At 39.7% G+C, this 22,070-nt stretch overlaps 1 protein-coding gene across 1 annotated transcript in view; it reads left to right on the top strand.

Moving 5' to 3' along the window:
* The first annotated feature begins 5,179 nt into the window (after nucleotides 1-5,179).
* Nucleotides 5,180-22,070, top strand: part of LOC147373655 (putative maltase-glucoamylase 2) — a 73,371-nt gene continuing 56,480 nt past the window's right edge. Inside the window, exons 1-5 of the mRNA XM_086398056.1 lie at nucleotides 5,180-5,285; nucleotides 7,821-7,900; nucleotides 20,540-20,663; nucleotides 20,768-20,877; nucleotides 21,184-21,338. Coding sequence (XP_086254182.1) covers nucleotides 5,180-5,285; nucleotides 7,821-7,900; nucleotides 20,540-20,663; nucleotides 20,768-20,877; nucleotides 21,184-21,338 — 575 coding nt within the window. The remainder of the gene's footprint in view (nucleotides 5,286-7,820; nucleotides 7,901-20,539; nucleotides 20,664-20,767; nucleotides 20,878-21,183; nucleotides 21,339-22,070) is intronic.

Below are 22,070 nucleotides of genomic sequence, written 5' to 3'. Positions count from 1 at the left end.
TATTAGTGACTCATTGACGCTCCAGGAGGGCTAGAGTATCATGTCTATAAGCTATGTGGTCAGAAAACAGCCACAATTACCTAGTGGGATACTCTATTGCCATTTCTCTTACCACATGTCTGGAAATTTGTACCCCGGATCTGGGCATAGGATTCTACTAGGTCCCTGTTCCTGCTGACTCTGAAATGTGTCTCTCCACCATCTTGGATTCCACATGACACTTCCCTCTTCCCTCTACTTTCTTCAGATCACAGGCATAGACCATTTGCCACCCCTAGGCTCCTCACCTCTACCTTGGCTAGAAGGAAGACTGTGAAAGAGATTGTCTAGCATCTTCTCAAGATGGGAAGCTCCTGAAATGATACAGAAGCTTTTTAAAAATATATTATTATTATTTTATTTTTTACCATGCTGCATGGTTTGTGGGATCTTAGTTCCCTGACCGGAGAAAGCAATGGCACCCCACTCCAGTACTCTTGCCTGGAAAACCCATGGACAGAGGAGCCTGGTAGGCTGCAGTCCATGGGTCACTAAGAGTCGGGTACAACTGAGCGACTTCACTTTTACTTTTCACTTTCATGCATTGGAGAAGGAAATAGCAACCCACTCCAGTGTTCTTGCCTGGAGAATCCCAGGGGCGGGGAAGTCTGGTGGACTGCCATCTATGGTGTCACACAGAGTCGGACACGACTGAAGCAACTTAGCAGCAGCAGCAGCAGCAGCAGTTCCCTGACCAAGGATCGAACCTGTGTCCCTGCAGTAGAAGTACTGAGTCTTAACCACTGGACCACCAGGGCCAGATCTCTTGACTAGGCTTATAAAGATGCTGAGCAGTCAGAGAGCATAACAGATATCTAGTAGCAGTGCCTTCCCACTTGAATTAATGAAAAACTGAGTTATACCATGAGAAGCTGGAGAGATAAAAATGGAGAGAGAAACTGATGAACCAAGTATTATTCATTCTTTCGCTTCCTTACTCAACAAAGAGCTGTATATTTAAAAATATCAGTGGACATTGGGTTGAATGCTAAATACAGGAGATAGAGAGCTGAAGAGGATGATTGAGACCCCAGCTCTTAGGCTACATGGACAGACAAGCGAGTATAATAGAAGGTGACAAGCAGGAAATCGGATATGAACAGGAACACAGAAAAGACAAACTACTGGAAGAAACCCCGCCTTCCCCCTTTTATTTGCAAAGGGAGCTTTCCTCCTGTCACAAGGAAAATGAGGGACTTTTTATGGTCTTTTGGCAACTGCGCTCATCTCCTCCAATTGCCACTCACTTTATAGGGCAATAAATCGATCTTGGCAGAAGCTGACTACATCAGACTGATCACCTTTGCTCAGTGCTCCTCAAGAACCACTGAAGGACAGACACAGCACATAAAAGATACGGCTATGAGGTGAGTGCTTTTCCCTATGCAGGTCATTCTTTGAACAAGCAGTGTCCCTTTCTTCTTGTACTGGCTGGAGAGGAGAGCTGTGTGTGGGAGTCTGTATGTGTGTGTGTGTGTGTGTGTGTGTGTGTGTGTGTGTGTGTTTGGGGGAGAGTCTCGTGTGAGAGGGTCCTCTCTCCTGGAGAGAAACCAAAGAAAGGATAAACAGATGGGCTCCTTCTGGTCTCTAGCTGAATGTGGTGTGGATTGGGAGAAAGGTGAACTTGTCTCTTTGGGCAGAGAGGGAGATGGTTATTCAATCCTTAAGGGTTTTGGGAAAATAGCCAGGATTTTTATTATTCTAAAACGTTGTTTGATACAGAAAAGTAACTTTGGGCTGGGAGGGTATCTAAGCAGGGAAGAATTTCTACCTTCAGGAATCCCTACTCCTACCCTCTGCGTGGATGACAATGGTTCCAATAGCTGGAAAATTCCCAGGGTTGTCCCCAGAGTGTCTGAACCTCTGGGAATTACAGGTGCTGAAACTGCTTCTCCACAAGGATTAAGGAGCTATGGAAGAGGTGCTTGCTTTTGGTTTGAGGAGGCTGGAGAGAAAAATCTCCCCATGGAGAGAATTAAGAGAGATTTGGAGGAAGAGGCTAACTGATGGATAGTGTGTTCACTGTGGTAGTGAGTCCTGGGCGGAATGGAGGGGGAACTAGTCAGGTTATTGTGAACATGTGGGCTGGGTCATTCAAATTTCTCTTCCTGCCTGAAATTCCACCATCGGAGAGTTGGCCTCTAGAACTTCAAGCTCTTCAGCCTAGGAGACATTGTGGAGAGAGTAAGACTGTGCGTCTGCGCTCTTGGTTGTGTCTGACTCTTTGCAACCCATGGACTGCAGCCTGGCAGGCTCCTCCATCCCTGGAGCTTTCCAGGCCAGATTACTGGAGTGGGTGGCCATTTTCTTCTCCAGGGGATCTTCCTGACCCAGGGATCTAACCCAAGTCTCCTCTGTCTTCTGCATTGGTAGGTGGATTCTTTACCACTGAGCCAGCTGGGAAGTCTGAGAGTAAGAATATTCAAATTCTAATTTAAGAAGTGGGGCATTTCAGTTTTTACATCAGTTCCACAACTAACTGTGATTAGACAAAGTTCCTTAACTTTCCCTTATAAAATAGGAGTCATGACGCCTGCCTGATCAACCTTGACATAAGAATTTTATGGAAACATAGTCATAGGAGATATATCTTATGGGACTGAGAGTAACTCTTTGAATAATTTAGGCCAGTGGCAGACACCTGACAGATCTAGGCAACTAGGAAAGAATGGAGAATAAAGAATCGTTAATAAACCCCAGCTTCAATCCCAAACCCCAGTCCTCAACTCCATGTTGGCAAGTTGGCTGTAGATCTTTGCTCCTCACTCCCATTTCACAGTTAAGGTGCTTCTTTTCTTGGCTTATTAACTATTAACCTAAAGGTAGACTCAGATGAAAAGTGAAGCTATACGCATAAGAAAGTGCTTGCAGAAATGGTCATGGCATTGGGCTGGGGTTGAGAAGAGCAGGGGTGCGAGGGAATGGAAAGTTAAAGGAGAGGCAAAGTTAAAAAGAGAGAATTCTTTATCTCTATCAATTTATAGATTGTCACTGCATAAATGTTGGTTTGGTGCAGCTGAAACCCAGGGAATGAAGAGGCTGGGGGGCTGGGCATGGGAGGTGTCATGAAGACCTTTGGTTACACAGCTAAAGAATTTGTATTGTTTTCTGGAGAATCACTGAAGACTTGAATACAAGAGAATAAAATGATCTTGTTCATGCTCTAGAAAGATCAGTCCGGCTGCAGTGTGTTCAACGGATTTCAGAAGCAGGGAGAGTGAAAGTAGGGGGCTATGGGGAAAGTGGTGGTGACAGTTCAGGCCAGAAATGATGGTCTGAATAGAGTGTTCCCAGTAGGAATGGAAAGGAAGGGATATTTGAAAGATATCGGTAAAGTATTTGACTGAACTTGTAGCTGGTTGGGAGAACTAACGGGAGAGGAGTCAGAAAATGTTTCCAGGTTTTTGAAGATGTTGTGATTCTGTTCCTTAAGGTATTAACTGTTTGAGAAGGAGCCAATTGGCAGAATTGGTGAAGCTAGGACTGGGCTATGGGGAGAGATGATTTCATGTTTAAACAACTTGAATTTAAGCTTGTGGGAAATCCAAATGAGACATCTAACAAACAGCTGAATATATGAATCCAAATCTCTGAGCTAGAAATACAGGTTGGATTGTCCTCAGATATTATACAAAGTCACAGGAGCAATGAAAATCACTAAAGGAGAGTGAGCAGTGGCTCCACGATGAAATACAGGGAATGTCGCATTTCACAAAATAGGAGACTACAAAGAAAATTGAAGAGAAGCCAGAAGAGTAGGTAGGAAATTAAGATTGAGTGATATCAAACGATCCAAAGCCGAAGAATTTTACAGAGGAGGAAGTGGTTGGGAGGGCTGGGTGATTAAGACAGGGCTCTTTGTATTCAGCAGTTAAACCCCTAGTGATCTTGGCAGGAGCAGTTTTAGTGAAATGTGAGAAACAGAATTCATGCCATTAATATGAGAGGAAGGTAATGCAGAATGTGTGGAATTATCGTTTTGGAAAGTTGCCAAGAAAGGAAAAAGAAAGCTATAATGGTCTAGAGAAGAATACAGAGTCATCAACAGAGTTTAAGGTGAACTTTTTGCCCAGCCTAATATTTATGAGAGGAAAGAGCAAATTCAGAAGGAGAGGTGGATAATATAAGAGGGAAGACGCGTACCTGGTAGAATAAGAAGTTTGAAAAATTCAAAGGCTCTGAGATCTAGGGAATAGATACTAGGATTATACTGAGACAAGAAGAGGAAAAACTCTTTCATTGCAAAGAGAGAGAAAAGGACCAGAACTTACCCAAATATGGATAATTTTTATAGAAAAGCTCGAGTTGAGAAGCAGGGAGATAAAATAGTTGCTGCAAAATAGTTATCTTGTCTGGAATGTTGGAGATAATATGGGAAATACACATCCAAATAGTTGAAATACCCGTCAGTCAGTATGAAAACTAGGATAAGAATGTGAAGTTCTTTGATTCCTAGTTCAGTTCATACCCTCTAAAATACCAAATATTTTAAAAGTTGTATCTATGCCTGATGTTTAGAACTTGGGTCTGGGCTCAATATTTAGAGCTACTGTGAGCCACTACATTTACATGGATTTGTGTGCCCTGACCATACAAGTAAGCATTATATTGAAGATCAGGACTAGTTTCATTTCTGTTACCCTATTCTTAAAAGGCTTAGTGAGCTCTAAACAGTTAAACACCTCAGCATCACCGGCATAGGAATTGGAATAAGAAGACCTGGATTCAGGTTTTGTTACCTTCCCCCTCCCTGAGTGGACCTTTGTTTCTCTGCCCAGGGAGGGTGTGAAGATCAAAGTGGCTTTTGGAGCCATCTCAACCCTTCCTGTCTCTCCCATGCTCTGTTCCACTCCTCCTTCCCTCCCTTCAATTCTTTATGTCTGATGTATTTTTCCTTAGACAGTAATCGATCCCTTTGCAGACAAAAAGGACAAGAGTCCTACATGTGTTGGATGCACTGACCAGAGTTTCTTGGAGACACTGTGATGAGCTGGAACAGATACTTCTGGATTGCATAAAGAGGAATGCTGATAATCATGTCAGCTGGCAAGGAGTTGGAGACTAATCAGGATGCCTACCTATTTTTTGGAATGATGGGGTTTTGCAGTTTACTTTAATCCTGTTGCCTGTGTTCATCTAGATGGCGAGGAAGCTTAGTGCATTGGAAATCCTCCTGATCATCTTCATCATAATTGTACTTGCTGTAGATATCCTCTTTCTGATGCTTCTGTTGGAGAAGCCTTCAGGTAAGGGAGATGCTTGTGGCTATTGGATTGGAAGGAGTGAAACAGAAGTCCCCTCAGGATGCCAAAGACATCCTTTTATTTCTTTATTCCTCAGCATGCCACCACATGGCATTATTCACAGTCTATATCCACAATTAATTTAGATAAATTTCCAAATGCTGTGTTCTTGTTCTACAACTATACCTAAAATGAAATGCTAGTAATATTCAAGGTCTTCCAAGTCCCATTTGATGTAATTTTAGCAAAATGCAAAATGAGACTCATCAGAAGCCTGTCCTTCAACCTAGAGTCATGAATGAAATAAAAAAGTCTTCAAGAAGAATAGTTAACAGTGCCCAGTCCCTTTACATTATGGAGAAAGAAATTGGGCTCCAGTAGAGTTAGGGACTGATTAACTTGACCTAAATATGTCAATTACAATTCGCCTCCAGCCCATGTTCTGATAAATGCCTATGATTTCTTCATGGATACCTTTGAAATTCTTCTCTCATAGAAACATCCCACAGAATGCCTTCTTTCCTTCATCTGAGCCACCAGGGAAGCCTTCCCTGCACACATTGTACTCCAAATAATAATATACACAATACAAAAATCTTTTCTTAAAATGAGTTTGAGGTTTACTCTGCTTGATAAAGCTCACTATATCAATATAGATTTAGTGTGTAGTGAAAAGAACCTGTACCCACAGCGTAATCCTACCTATTCATTCTTTTCACCACTCTTCACAGTAAACATTGAGGTATTTTCTAGGAACAACTATGATTTTGTGAGATGATATGAAAATATATACAGGCCTTCTTTCCATGGTGTAGTGGCTATCACATTCACCTTATACATGAAAGTTCCCCCTTCCAAGGTGGCACTAATGGTAAAGAATCTGCCTGCCCATGCAGGAGACATAAGAGACGAGGGTTTGATCCCAGGGTCAGGAAGATCCTATGGAGGAGGAAACGGCAACCTACTCCAGTATTCTTGTCTGAAAACTCCCATGGACAGAGGAGCCTGGCAGCCTACAGTGTGTGGGCTCGAAAAGAGTCGGACACGACTGTAGCAACTAGCACATGAAAACTATAACTCAAAATGGATCAAAGTTCAAAATGTAACAGCCAAAACTATAAAATTCTAAGAAAAACATAGGCATAAATACCAATATTTGTGACCTTGGGTTAGGCAACAGTTTCTTAGATATGATACTCAAAAAAAAAATCATAGCATCCAAAAGAAAAAAAAAAGAGCAAATTGGACTTCAAAATAAAAAAATTTTGTGCTTCAAAGAACACTATCAAGGAAGTGAAATGACAATCCTCTAAAGGAGGAACATATTTGTGAATGATGTGCATGAAAATGATCTAGCGTTCAGAATACGTAAATCTTATGATTCAAAATTAGAAGAAAAATAATCAAATTTCTAAAATGAGCACAGGAGTTAGCAGACATTTCTTCATGGAAGGTCTATAAATGGCCAATAAGCCATGAAAATGACAGTCAATATCATCAGTTGTTTGGGAAATTCAAGTCAAATGAAATATCCTTTACACCCACTAAAATGAAAGTGCAAGTTGCTCAGTTGTGTCCAACTCTTTGCGGCCCCATGGACTACACAGTCCATGGAATTCTCCAGGCAAGAGTACTGGAATGGGTTGCCATTCCCTTCTCCAGGGGATCTTCCCAACCCAGGGATCAAACCCAGGTCTCCTGCATTGCAGGCAGATTCTTTACCAGCTGAGCTGCAAAGGAAGCCCCTTCCCTTGTGGAAGGGAACAGTCAGTAAGTTGAAAACAACCCAAATGTACATTAACTGATGAGTAGATTTTAAGGCAGAGAAAGAAATGGCACCCCACTCCAGTACTCTTGCCTGGAAAATCCCATAGACAGAGGAGCCTGGTAGGCTGCAGTCCATAGGGTCGCTAAGAGTCAGACACGACTGAAGCAACTTAGCATAGCATACCGTAGCATAGATTTTAAGAAGTGTTATATTCATATCATGAAATATGATCCAGCCACAAAAAAGAATAAAGTACTGTTAAATGCTGCAACATGAATGAACCTTGAAAATATTACACCAGGTAGAAGCCAGATGTAAAAGGCCACATATTTTATGATTCTGTTTATATGAAATGTTCAGAATAGGCAAATCCATAGAGACAGAAAGTAGATTCATGTTTACCAGGAACTGGGAGAAGAGAGAAATGGGAAGTGACTACTAATGAGTATGTGGTTTCTTTTGGAGTGATGAAAATGTTCTGGCATTAGATGGTCATGGTGGGACAACTTTGTAAAATATTATAAGCCGTTGAATCGCACACTTTAAACACGTGAATTTTATGGTATGTGAATTATGTCTCAAAAAACTCCCAGCAAAACAAAAAGTAAACGTGTTGAACCCTTGGAGAAGTGTTAAACATTCTATGCAAATGTAGATCCCAGTTACTAGCGATTAGTGACTGGAGAATTGACTAAAGTCTAGGACTGTTTCTTCCCTAGGACTGTGAGTACACACCACATTTTCAGTTTTGTCCTTTAATTTCTCTGCAGGTGCTTCATTTGTTCCAGAGTGCCCAGAAATCCCCGAATCGGAAAGGATAGACTGTGCCCCTGGCCAGGAGGTGACAGAGGTCAGAGAAAAATGGTCCTTGCTGTGGGCCTGCTGGGTTTTATTGAAAAGAGGAGTATGTGCCCTGGGGAGAGGGTGGTGATAGAGTGGATTATGGGCCTCTTGACTTATTTGGAGTACTTTCTTTCTTGCCTGATGAAATGAACAGCTGTTGCTGCTGCTGCTAAGTTGCTTCAGTCGTGTCCAACTCTGTGCGACCCCAGCAGCCCACCAGGCAACACCAAGGAAATCAGGGAAGCAGCCAGGGGTAAAAGGAAGAGGAGGAGGAACTAACAAAAGGGTTGGCCATGGGGTCTGAAGTCCAGAGTAGAGGGAGAGTTCTCCATGTTGCTGAATGTATCCTACCGTGATTCCAAGGAGTCATGGAAAGGTTAATGTTTGAGGGCTTGAATTCACATTCCTTGAGAATAGAGGCCATCAAGCATATATAAATGACTGAGTTGTTGTAGAGCCCAAATGACTTGTTATAATAAGAATCTTCTGAAATCATGTTATTGGCAAGTCATCCCAAAGAACATATGTTAGAAAACATAGATTTTCTACTTGAGTAGTTTCCATAAGAATGTCAACTATTGGAAGCCTTCTTAATTGTAACTTAATGACTTTATCATAAAGGTATAGATATTTAGACTGTATTTCTTTATCTCATATTCTATATTCTACATCCCATAATTAGGACTGCATTAAATTTTAGGTTTAATTTAGGTAACAGTGACATAATTTTAAACCTTCTCATTTTAAAAACATATTCAATACAACCTCTTTTCATTTCAACTCTTTTATACATATATGCATATTTCTCAACTGTTTTCATATATATTTCGTTCAGTTCAGTTCAGTCGCTCAGTCGTGTCCAACTCTTTGCGACCCCATGAATCCCAGCATGCCAGGCCTCCCTGTCCATCACCAACTCCTGGAGTTCACTCAGACTCCTGTCCATCGAGTCAGTGATGCCATCCAGCCATCTCATCCTCTGTCATTCCCTTCTCCTCCTGACCCCAATTCCTCCCAGCATCAGGGTCTTTTCCAATGAGTCAACTCTTCCCATGGGGTGGCCAAATTACTGGAGTTTCAGCTTTAGCATCATTCCTTCCAATGAACACTCAGGACTGATCTCCTTTGGAGACAGGGATCAAGACCATCACCATGGAAAAGAAATGCAAAAAAGTAAAATAGCTGTCTGAGGAGGCCTTACAAATAGCTGAGAAAAGAAGAGAAACAAAAACAAAGGAGAAAAGGAAAGATATAAGCATCTGAATGCAGAGTTCCGAAGAATAGCAAGGAGAGATAAGAAAGCCTTCCTCAGGGATCAATGCAAGGAAACAGGAAAACAACAGAATGGGAAAGATATATTTCATTACAGATGTATTATGAAATATTTTTCCTAGATGTTGCATATACAAGGTTTTTGTTGTAAATATAGTTTATTATATTTGCTAACTGGTGCTTCTTTTATTACTAAAGATTATTTTATTTTTATCAAATATTATTTATAGTAAATATTATATTTATTAAATTTTATTATATATTATATTGATATATTATGCTATAACATATTATATTAATTATACAATTTGACCAACTTAAATTTCTCATTGTTTCTAAAGTGGTTTATATAGCTCATTTTATTGTCATTGAGTATATATTTATATGGGCTTCCCTGGTGATTTAGATGTAAAGAATCTGCCTGCCAATGTAGTAGACCTGGATTCTCCCCTGAGTCGGGGAGATCCCCTGGAGAAGAAATGGCTATCCACTCCAGTATTCTTTCCTGGATAATCCCATGGACAGAGGAGCCTGGCTGGCTATAGTCCATGGGGTCGCAAAGAGTCAGACATAACTGAGAGACTAATACAGCAACCCTTATAGTTATACCCTAGGCAAATAATTAAACAATGAAAAATCCAGTTCATAGGATTTTTATCTTTATTATCTTCCATGATAATACAAAAATGTTTTCTCAAAGTATTTGTACCAGTTTACATTCCCTCATGAGTTCATTTGCTCTATATCCTAACCTACTCTTTGTATGTTTTTCTTTTTCAATATAACTGTTCTGTGGCTTTAATTTGTTTGTTCCTCATGACTAATGAAGTTAGACACTTTCATACCCTGATTGGCTAGATGGATAATCATATTTGTGAAGGGTCTTTTCCATTTCTTGTTTTTGTCTAGTTTTTTCTATTGGGATGTTCATATTTTTCTTATCACTTTGTAGTATTTACATATTTTGGATGCAAATCTTTTGTCATATAAATTTTAAGTATTTCCTTACACTGTGGTTTGACTTTTAACACTCTTCATGGTGACTTTTGATGAAAAAGTTTTTAATTTTAACAAACCTACTTTATAGTTAGTGAATTTTGTATTCTACTTAAAAATTCTTGCTTACTCCAAGGTTAGAAAAATGTATTTCTATTTTTTTTTTCTCTAAAGGCATTGTTGTTTTTATCTTCCACACTGAGATCTTAAAATAAGTCTAGAGTTGACTTTTGTGTATGGTGTCAGGTAGGAGTCCAGAATATTTTTTTCCTTGAATTTCTAATAGACCCATCACTGCTTACTGAAATTACCATCTTTCACCCTCTGCATTGTAATGCCACCTTTACTATAAATCATATATCTTTGTTTATGTTGATCTATTTCTAGAGTCTCTTATTTTGTTCCAGTGTTAGTCTGTCTGCTGTTTTGCTAATTTCACATTACCTTCATTACTGTTAGTCAGTCGTGTCCGACTCTTTGTAACTCCATGGACTGTTGCCCTCCAGGCTCCTTGTCCATGGGATTCTCCAGGCAAGAATACTGAAGTGGGTTGCCATTCCCTTCTCCAGGGGATCTTCTGGATCCAGGGATAAAACCCAGGTCTCCTGCATTGCAGGCAGATTCTTAACCTTCTAAGACACCAGAAAAGCTCTTTATTATAGCTTTATAGTAAATCTTGGAGCTTCCCTGATGGCTCTAACGGTAAAGAATTTGTCTGCAATGTGGGATCAGCAGAGATGCGGCTCGATCCTAGGTCAGGAAGATCCCCTGGAGAAGGAAATGGCTATCCATTCCACTTTTCTTGCCTGAAAAATCCCATGGACAGAGGAGCTTAGTGGGCTATAGTCCATGGGGTCACAAAAGAGTCAGACCAGACTAAGTAACTGAACAACAGCAACATAGTAAGGCTTGACATGTAGTTGAGTAAGTTCTCCAAATCATTATTTTTCTTTAAGATTGCCCTGCTTATTTTTGACCCTTTAGATTTCTGAATTAATTTTAGAATCAGCCTGTCAGCTTCCTCTCAAAACCCACCATAAATTTGATTCTGATCACATAAAATTCATAGATTAATTTTGGGAGAATTGACATCTTTATAAGTGAATATTCTAATCCATGAATGCAATATATTTTTCTACTTATTTATTAAGATTTTGGTTTTGAGATTTTTGGTACAGAAGACATGTTTTTTCCAAAATTTTTCTAAGTACTTTATGTTTGATTTTATTTAAATATTATTTTTAATTTTCCATTTAGCTGTTGTTGGCATATAGATTTAAAGTTGATTTTTTAAATATTTGCTGATCTTAAAACAGAAATCACACTAAATTTACTTATTAATTCTCCTAGTTTGTCTATGGCCTCTTGGATTTTCCTTTTACAACAGTGTTACCTGCAAATAATGACCATTTAAGATTTTTTCAAATGTACATTTTTCTCCTTGTAACACTAAGGATACTTTTTCATTCTAATTTTTCTGTATACTTTGGGATATGCAGCTATAGTAGGTTTTAGAAAATGGAGACTGATTTTAAATAATATAAGAAATAACATTTCAGTAAACATTAAAACTAAAAGTAAAATGTTAACTCTAAAGAGGAATCTCTGATTTTGAAAGAAGTTGGCTACAGATCATTCACAGAATTAAAGCATCCATCAGAGACTCTACTGAAAAAAAAAATCCTTGCCTCAAATGGAAGTTGAATAAGATAATTTCCAAGCCTATTTTCAGTTCTCAAGTTCCATTAGTCAGTAATTTCTAAGGGCAAAATGACATAAAAGTCTATGAGAAAGACAACTGAAGAGTACTCTTTAGAAAAGTTTGGTGCTAAGGAAAGCATAGAGATAGATTTGTTATGAGTCAGTTGCCATAATCCAGGTGTGAGTTTACGAGGATCTGTGTTATTGCATAACTATGGAAACCAAAAAGGCCATATGTATATCTCAAAGGTTTCACTTCACTTCTGGTGTCTGGGATACAGGAAGTGCCTTAAAACTGAGACAGGAATGTTAGGGCAGACTTCATGCAAAAGTGCTGTGTTTATCTGACTGTATTGGATTTCTTGTCTTACCTGTTTTTTTTTCTTTTTTTAATAGAGGTTGGTAGACTTTGGAATGATTTATGGCAATGTAACTGATCTTTTGAACTCTAAAGATCTCAGCCTCAGAGGTAGCAGGGCTACTTAAATATCTGTCTCAGATTTAGGAAACTCAACAGCCTAGAAGTTACCCAAAATTCCCAAACTTCTCCACTGATCCCTTCCAACCTATTTTGTATTTAAAGAGGATGAAGCAGGAATATCGGTTATATATTTGGAGAATTAGTAAGTACTTTTAAGGAGATTGTATGGCTATAATCTAATTTTTGTTCCATCTAAGTTGTGTCTGTCCTTTATTGAGCCCATCTTTGCATGAAATGTTCCCTTGGTATCTCTAATTTTCTTGAAGAGACCTCTAGTCTTTCCCATTCTGTTGTTTTCCTCTATTTCTTTGCATTGATCCCTGAGGAAGGCTTTCTTATCTCTCCTTGCTACTCTTTGGAACTCTGCATTCAGATGCTTATATCTTTCCTTTTCTCCTTTGCTTTTGGCTTCTCTTCTTTTCACAGCTAAGGCCTCCTCAGACAGCCATTTTGCTTTTTTGCATTTCTTTTCCATGGGGATGGTCTTGATCCCTGTCTCCTGTACAATGTCACAAACCTCCATCCATAGTTCATCAGGCACTCTGTCTATCAGATCTAGTCCCTTAAATCTATTTCTCACTTCTACTGTATAATCATAAGGGATTTGATTTAGGTCATACCTGAATAGTCTAGTGGTTTTCCCTACTTTCTTCAATTTAAGTCTGAATTTGGCAATAAGGAGTTCATGATCTGAGCCACAGTCAGCTGCCAGTCTTGTTTTTGCTGACTGTATAGAGCTTCTCCATCTTTGGCTGCAAAGAATATAATCAATCTGATTTTGGTGTTCACCATCTGGTGATGTCCATGTGTAGAGTCTTCTCTTGTGTTGTTGGAAGAGGGTGTTTGCTATGACCAGTGTGTTCTCTTGGCAAAACTCTATTAGCCTTTGCCCTGCTTCATTCCATACTCCAAGGCCAAATTTGCCTGTTACTCCAGGTGTTTTTTTACTTCCTACTTCAAGAAAATTAGAGATACCAAGGGAACATCTCATGCAAAGATGGGCTCAATAAAGGCAGAAATGGTATGGAGCTAACAGAAGCAGAAGATATTAAGAAGAGGTGGCAAGAATACACAGAACTGTGCAAAAAAGATCTTCACGACCCGGATAATCACAATGGTGTGATCATTCACCTAGAGCCAGACATCCTGGAATGTGAAGTCAAGTGGGCCTTAGAAAGCATCACGACGAACAAAGCTAGTGGAGGTGATGGAATTCCAGTTAAGCTATTTCAAATCCTGGAAGATGATGCTGTGAAACTGCTGCACTCAATATGCCAGCAAATTTGGAAAACTCAGCAGTGGCCACAGGACTAGAAAAGGTCAGTTTTCATTCCAATCCCAAAGAAAGGCAATGCCAAAGAATGCTCAAACTACTGCACAATTGCATTCATCTCACACGCTAGTAATGCTCAAAGTTCTCCAAGCCAGGCTTCAGTGATATGTGAACTGTGTACTTTCAGATGTTCAAGCTGGTTTTAGAAAAGGCAGAGGAACCAGAGATCAAATTGCCAACATCTGCTGGATCATGGAACAAGCAAGAGAGTTCCAGAAAAACATCTATTTCTGCTTTATTGACTATGCCAAAGCCTTTGACTGTGTGGATCACAATAAACTGTGGAAAATTCTGAAAGAGATGGGAATACCAGACCACTTGATCTGCCTCTTGAGAAATCTGTATGCAGGTCAGGAAGCAACAGTTAGAACTGGACATGGAACAACAGACTGGTTCCAAATAGGAAAAGGAGTATGTCAAGGCTGTATACTGTCACCCTGCTTATTTAACTTATATGCAGAGTACGTCATGAGAAACACTGGGCTGGAAGAAGCACAAGCTGGAATGAAGATTGCCGAGAGAAATACCAATAATCTCAGATATGCAGATGACACCACCCTTATGGCAGAAAGTGAAGAGGAACTAAAAAGCCTCTTGATGAAAGTGAAAGAGGAGAGTGAAAAATTTGGCTTAAAGCTCAACATTCAGAAAATGAAGATCATGGCATCCGGTCCCATCACTTCATGGGAAATAGATGGGGAAACAGTGGAAACAGTGTCAGACTTTATATTTTTGGGCTCCAAAATCACTGCAGATGGTGATTGCAGCCATGAAATTAAAAGATGCTTACTCCTTGGAAGGAAAGTTATGACCAACCTAGATAGCATATTCAAAAGCAGAGAAATTACTTTGCCAACAAAGGTCCATCTAGTCAAGGCTATAGTTTTTCCAGTGGTCATGTATGGATGTGAGAGCTGGACTGTGAAGAAAGCTGAGCGTCGAAGAATTTATGCTTTTGAACTGTGATGTTGAAGAAGACTCTTGAGAGTCCCTTGGACTGCAAGGAGATCCAACCAGTCCATTCTAAAGGAGATCAGCCCTGGGTGTTCATTGGAAGGACTGATGCTGAGGCTGAAACTCCAATACTTTGGCTACCTCATGTGAAGAGTTGACTCATTGGAAAAGACTCTGATGCTGGGAGGGATTGGGGGCAGGAGGAGAAGGGGACGACAGAGGATGAGATGGCTGGATGGCATCACTGACTCGATGGATGTGAGTTTGGGTAAACTCTGGGAGTTGGTGATCGACAGGGAGGCCTGAAGTGCTGCGATTCATGGGGTCGAAAAGAGTCGGACACGACTGAGCGACTGAACTGAAGAACTGAAGTTGTGTCTGAGTCTTTGTGAGCCCATGGACTGTAGCATGCCAGGCTTCCTTGTCCTTCCCTGTAATTGCTTTGTTTATAATAAGCGTGAAAGATTGATCTGTTATATTTACTTAGTTATTTTAATTTAATTAACTTTTAATTGGAGGATCAGTTCAGTTCAGTTCAGTCGCTCAGTCGTGTCCGACTCTTTGCAACCTCATGAATCGAAGCACGCCAGGCCTCCCTGTCCATCACCAACTCCCAGAGTTCACTCAGACTCATGTCCATTGACTCAGTGATGCCATCCAGCCATCTCATCTTCTGTTGTCCCCTTCTCCTCCTGCCCCCAATCCCTCCCAGCATCAGAGTCTTTTCCAGTGAGTCAACTCTTCGCATGAGGTGGCCAAAGTACTGGAGTTTCAGCTTTAGCATCATTCCTTCCAAAGAAATCCCAGGGCTGATCTCCTTTAGAATGGACTGGTTGGATCTCCTTGCAGTCCAAGTGACTCTCAAGAGTCTTCTCCAACATCACAGTTCAAAAGCATCAATTCTTCGGCACTCAGCCTTCTTCACAGTCCAACTCTCACACCCATACATGACCACAGGAAAAACCATTGGAGAATACTTGCTTACAATATTGCATTGGTTTCTGCCATACATCAACATGAATCAGTCACAGGCATACACATTTATACTGTGATTTTTCAGAGCAATTATAGTAGATGTTGTTGCTGCTGCTGCTGCTAAGTCGCTTCAGTCGTGTCCAACTCTGCTCGACTCCCACCAGGCTCCCCTGTCCCTGGGATTCTCCAGGCAAGACGACTGGAGTGGGCTTCCATTTCCTTCTCCAATGCATGAAAGTGAAAAGTGAGAATGAAGTTGCTCAGTCGTGTCTGAATCTTAGAGACCAGCATCTAAAATACTTGCTAAATGAGTAGTATTGTGACATATTCTTTTGTTTTTTAAATCACAAAATCTATACTTGGATATATTCCTTTAGTATGAAAGATTCAGACATTATAGTTATGTACAAAATAAAAATAGGAAAGTCCATATTTGTAATGCTTTCTCTTTATTTCCAAATCACCTCCCCAGAATCAGGTCAAGAGCTTTGTATGTAGCCTTCCCTTGAACTTTCTAAGCTTTTGCCTATGTTAACACAGGTATTTATATATTTTGTACATATATTTATATATTTTTGGTTTTGTTTTCACCTGAATTTACTTGTTCTCTATATCTTATTTAATAACTTGCTTTTAAAATTTGGGTCATTTTTATATATTAAAAAGTGCTTGAGATGATTATATAATTTTTTTTTGTCAATGTTGTGAATTATACTAAAAAGATTTTTTAATTTTGAACCACTGTAGCATTCTCTTGAGAATCCTCTCTTGACTATTACGAGTTAATTCTTTTAATACCCTAATGAATTCAGATTGCTAACATTTTATTAAAATTTTACATATCTATCTTTTTAAAGTGAAACTGGCTTTTATATTTTTATTTGATTGTTTGCTTGGCCTCTCCTTATCTAGTTTGTTGCCAGGATTATTCTAGTTTAATAAAATTAATCAGAATGCTTTTTTACCTTGTTCTTAATATATACATACATACATATATATATATATATATATATATACACACATGAGAATATTCTATTCCTTAAATCATAAGGGCAAAATATAATTGTTTTAGGGAAAGGCCTTTGACTACTTTTTACAATTTTCATGGTTAATGGTCATTTGATTTTTTATCTCTTCTAATCTAATCTTGATTATCTAATGTTTCACTATTTTAAGATTCAAATTACAGTTTCCCATTCATTGGTAAATATTTGTGCAAACAGTTTTCTCTTAATTCTTATTTATGTTAAGAAATCCTAGTATCTGGTGTCATTCTGCATTTTTTTTGTTCCTAATCTTGTTTGCTCCCCTCCCTCTTTGTCAAAATAGGACTTGATAATGTTTTCATATTCTTAGATCTTTTCAAAGAGTCTCCTTTAGGTTTATTGATCTGCCAAACTAATACCAAAACATGTCTTCACACTATAATAATTATCAGTGTGGAATTATAGCAGGAATTGATATGTACACCATTAGAATATAATAAGAAGTCCCTAAACACATATTCATATTCTCATATTTGTACACTTAAATTTAGTTTATAATAAAAATAGAATTTCAAAGCAATAGTAGAAGCTAGGTCTATTTCATGGGGATGTCTGGCTTACTTTACAATGCTCGCTGACAACACAGTAGCACATATTCTTAGATTATTACCTGGAAAAAAAATTTCATGTTTTGAATTGACTGTAGGTACTTGCTTCTTTTCTCTTTCATTAATTACTGCTTTTACTTATTAGTTTTTCATGTAGCTTTTATGGCTTTATTTTGTTCTTTTCCAGTTTCCTGTGTTGTATATTAAGTTGCTCGTGATATATAACATTACTTTCTCTCTTTCCTTGGTTCCCCCTTTCCTCCTCTATTTCTCTTTTCACCCCTTTTGGAATCTTCTAGCTGAATGTTGCTCTGTGAGTCCATTGGTCACTTGACTTACCCTTTCTACTTCCATTTATTTATCTTTGTGTATTATGTTCTTGGATAATCTTGAATTAAAACTATTTTCTTGCCTTGATGCTTCTTTCTTTTATTGTTTCCTTTTTGTTATTCAGTACAAATACTGAATTTTAAACCTTGCTGTTAGATATCTTCACTTTCAGCACTATTTATTGCTTTTCTTAATGGAAGCAACTGCTGTGTGCCTGTGTCTGAAGGTAGTAATTACATTTATTTTGAAGGCTAATAATATTTTTTCTATCAACTGCTTCCTCCAATTTGTTTATTAAGTTTGGTCCCTTCCTATCATGATGTTCAGTTCAGTCACTCAGTTGTGTCCGACTCTTTGCAACTCCATGGACTGCAGCATGCTAGGCTTCCCTGTCCATCACCAATTCCCAGAGCTTACTCAAACTCACGTCCATTGAGTTGGTGATGACATCCAACCATCTCATCCTCTGTCGTCCCTTCTCCTCCTGCCTTCAATCTTTCCCAGCATCAGGGTGTTTTCAAATGAGTCTGTTCTTCGCATGATGTGGCCAAAGTATTGCAGTTTCAGCTTCAGCATCAATCCTTCCAATGAATATTCAGGACTGATTTCCCTTAGGATAGATTGGTTGCATCTCCTTGAAGTCCAAGGGACTCTTAAGAGTCTTCTCCAACAGCACAGTTCAAAAGCATCAATTCTTCAGTGTTCTTTTTTGGGCTCCAAAATCACTGCAGATGGTGACTGCAGCCATGAAATTAAAAGATGCTTGCTCCTTGGAAGAAAAGTTATGACCAACCTAGACAGCATATTAAAAAGCAAAGACATTACTTTGCCAACAAAAGTCTGTCTAGTCAAAGCTATGGTTTTTCCAGTAGTCATGTATGGATTATGATGTTAGTTTCTCTCAAATGTTGGGTGGCTTGACTGTCATCTTTGTATTTCATTATCTATGACTGCCTGCCCTATTTGCCTTAGCTTTTGCTGAGAATTGAGGAGGAGAGGGCTGCTGGAGAGAAAAATGGATACTTATCTTGGGGTGGTGCTGGTGGCCTGTGTGGGGGCAGTTTATTAGCTGCTGCGTTGCCATACCTTCTGGCTCCCAGCATGTCTCCTCACTCCCTTACTCAGTCGCTCAGTTATGTCTGACCCTTTGTGACCCCATGGACTATAGGCCACCAGGCTCCTCTGTCTATGGAATTTTCCAGGCAAGAATACTGCAGTGGTTGTCATTTCCTCCTCCAGGGGGATCTTCCTGATCCAAACCTATGTCTCCAGCACATCGTAGATTGGCAGGCAGATTCTTACCACTGAGCCACCTGGGAAGCTCCCTCAGTCCCTTAACCTATGAATAAACACTTTCAGATGCCCACCCATTAGCAGGAGCTAACCAGTAGCTGTGAGAGCTTCCCAATTAATCATCCAGGGCTACATCCCAGGTTTCTCTTCCACTTCTTCACACCTACCCAGCTTGGAGCAGTTCTTTTTCTTCTCTTGTGTTTTAAGCTATAAATATGTGTTTTCCCTAGAGCTGATAAAGTTGATTTTCTGTGTTTCAGGAATTTCATAACTTTTCTGGTCTGCTGTACTGAACTATATTTTGCTGTTTTACAATGGAATTGTAATTTCTTTCTTAATGATACTTCTGTCAATTCATGTAGAATCAGTTGGGTGGAGAGGTGAATACCTGTGCTTATTTCAACATTTTGGTTCAACCTGCCATCCATTTAATTTATTATAACAAAACAAATTTTTATGTAAATTAATCTATCATTGAAACATGTATATTATCATATGTGAAACAGATTGCCAATCCAGGTTTGATGCATGAGCCAGGGTGCTCAGGGCTGGTGCACTGGGATGACCCTGAGGGATGGGATGGGGAAGGAGGTGGGAGGGGGGTTCAGGATGGGCAACACATGAAAAAGAAAATTTGTAGGAACTTTAGAAAATACATCTCACCAAATGATAGTAATTTTTAAAAAATCTATAATCAAGGCACTGTGAAAGACCAAGTGTGGTTTATTTTTTATCTTGTGGACACTGTAAATTTGTTTGACATCACTGTCTATCCTAGTTTGATCTTAACTTTCTCTGTGTTCATTTGCTTTCCTTTTCTTACTTCTTAGAAATGCATTTCTTCATGCCGTGTGCATGCTAAGTCACTTCAACTGTGTCCAACTCTTTGCGATCTCATGGACTATAGCCCGCCAGTCTCCTCCATCCATGGGATTCTCCAGCCAAGAATACTGGAGTGGGTTGCCGTGCCCTCCTCCAGGGGATTTTCCCAACCCTGGGATCCAACCCAATCTCTTATGTCTCACCTGCATTGGCAGGCAGGTTGTTTACCACTAACTAGCGCCACTTGGGAATCCACATATTGTTAGCTATTTCCGTGACTCTTCCTCGTGAGAAAGTCCATAGTGCTTGGTCCAGCATTCAACTCACTGTTGGTATGGATACTGTGAGCCTCCAGTCTCATTTCTCTCCCTTGGTATTCTTGGCACAATGAACTTACAGATTTACTGAGTCTCTTGCGCAATGCTCCTTTCTCTGCTTGGAGTCCTGCTCTGCTGGTCACGTGTCTAACCCCTCCTAGTGAATTAGGGCTGGACTTTCCTTTCACTTACCTGGAATCCCACCCTACACCCATCCCCACCCCAGTCTTCTAGGCTGGACATTGTGGCTGGTGTGTGTGTCCCCTCAGCCCCTAGGCACACCATTGCAGCACTCATCATATTGTAAGTACCTGGATTTACAAGAAGATTGTAAGTTTGCTAAAGGCAAGAACTGGGTCTTATTTATCTGTATTATTATTAATAGCTCCTTGTTGAGTAGGTAATACATGTATATTGGATGGCTGGATAAATGTATGAATAAAAGAAGAATAAATACATGACTGAATGGAATTGTGCCCCATCAGAAATTCTTCTTGGCGTAAAATTTGTTACAAATAAATAGATGACTAGTATTTTCCTTCATTTCACGTAATGCTCATTCTGTGATGTTGTTATAGGATGTCTGCCGACAGAGATATAAGTGCTGCTGGAAACCTGTGCCAGATACTGCCATCCCCTGGTGCTTCTTCCCCAGGAACTGGGGCTACGAAATCAGCAATTTGGTTAAAAATACAAGCACAGGTGAGCACTGCTCTAATGTTGCCCCCGGGATCTCTTTATATGGACCAGATAAGTTAACTGCAAAATAAAGACCAAATACTTCTCTCTCCTTCCTTGACCTCTAGAGTATGAGGCCCAGTTGAGAAGGCTGCCATCACCATCTCTGTTTGGATATGATGTAATCGACACCCTCTTCACAGCTGAATATCAGACATCCAATCGTTTCCATTTTAAGGTTAGCTCGATAGTTATCACTGAAGACATCTCTGCAGAGAGTGGAGCCTCCATGCTGTGTTCAGATCATTCTCCTTTATAAGCTCTGAAGGCAGGAGGTGCCATTGATTCTGTCTGCAGGAATTTCCTGATAGGATGGGCAGACTGATGTTTATTTGATGGGGGACTCGTGATTTTTTTATTTCCTTTTCAAATCAGGAAACCAAGGGTCAAGAATTAGAAGTTGTCATTACTGGGGGTTATTTGAGAGTGAAAATTTTTGTAGAAGCTCTAAAAGGAAGTCTCCTTTCTGTTTTCCGTCTGACAGATCACTGATTTCAATAACATGCGCTATGAAGTCCCCCATGAAAATGTTAAGCTCTTTGATGGGAATGCTGATGCTTCCAATTTGAGCTATCATCTAGAAGTCATTCACAAACCCTTCAGCATCAAGATAATGAGGACTAGCAACAAAAGAGTCTTGTGAGCTTTTCAACCTTCTTTGTGTACCTTTGAATATACCTCCCAGTGAGTGCAATTCATTCTGAATTAATTGCAGGTAGTTGAAGAGATGAGTATGACTTGGGAAAATGTTTGAACCTCAAAAATGTCAAAGCTCTTACCGTAAATCATTAACACTGGTAATCTGTCATGATCGCAGAACAAAGAATACTGAAATGTAATGTGCTCATTTGCTCAGTTATGTAAATACCCTTGTGATTCATGTATGTTTTAAAAGTGCTAACATTATTCTTTTAGATTACCATTTACACTGGAACTCAACTTCACTATTTATCATTCCAAAGTATTATTTCCTGAAAAATTTACCAATGAGCACCTATCAGCAGCTTAAACTTAAACCAGAAAATGTACTGGAGAAAATATAAGGATAATAATGTCAGTGAAATCTATGCAATCTTGTCACACGTGAATTACCACTCAGCTGTGTGATCCTAGGCAAATTACCTCACCTCCTCAGTCTCCGTTTCCTTGGAATCAAAACAGCCACTGCTGCTGTGTGTGCTGAGGTGCTATTTATAAAGCATCCAGAGTGGTGCCTGGCAGGGCGCTGATGGAAGTAGATGGGTGGGGTTGCATTGAATAGCTGGCCTCATATCTCCAGGGCTGTGCTCCTTGAGAATCAAAGAATCGGAGACACCCTAGAAGGGCCTTCAAAGGTAGCATATAAGCAGATGATGGTAACACCTGAAACGG

This window comes from Bos grunniens, chromosome 4 (assembly GCF_055505025.1).
Source record: "Bos grunniens cultivar Pamir isolate PY7600 chromosome 4, Bosgru_T2T1.0, whole genome shotgun sequence".
In the NCBI taxonomy this organism is placed as follows: Eukaryota; Metazoa; Chordata; class Mammalia; order Artiodactyla; family Bovidae; genus Bos; species Bos grunniens.
This window is presented reverse-complemented; position numbering and strand designations above follow the sequence as displayed.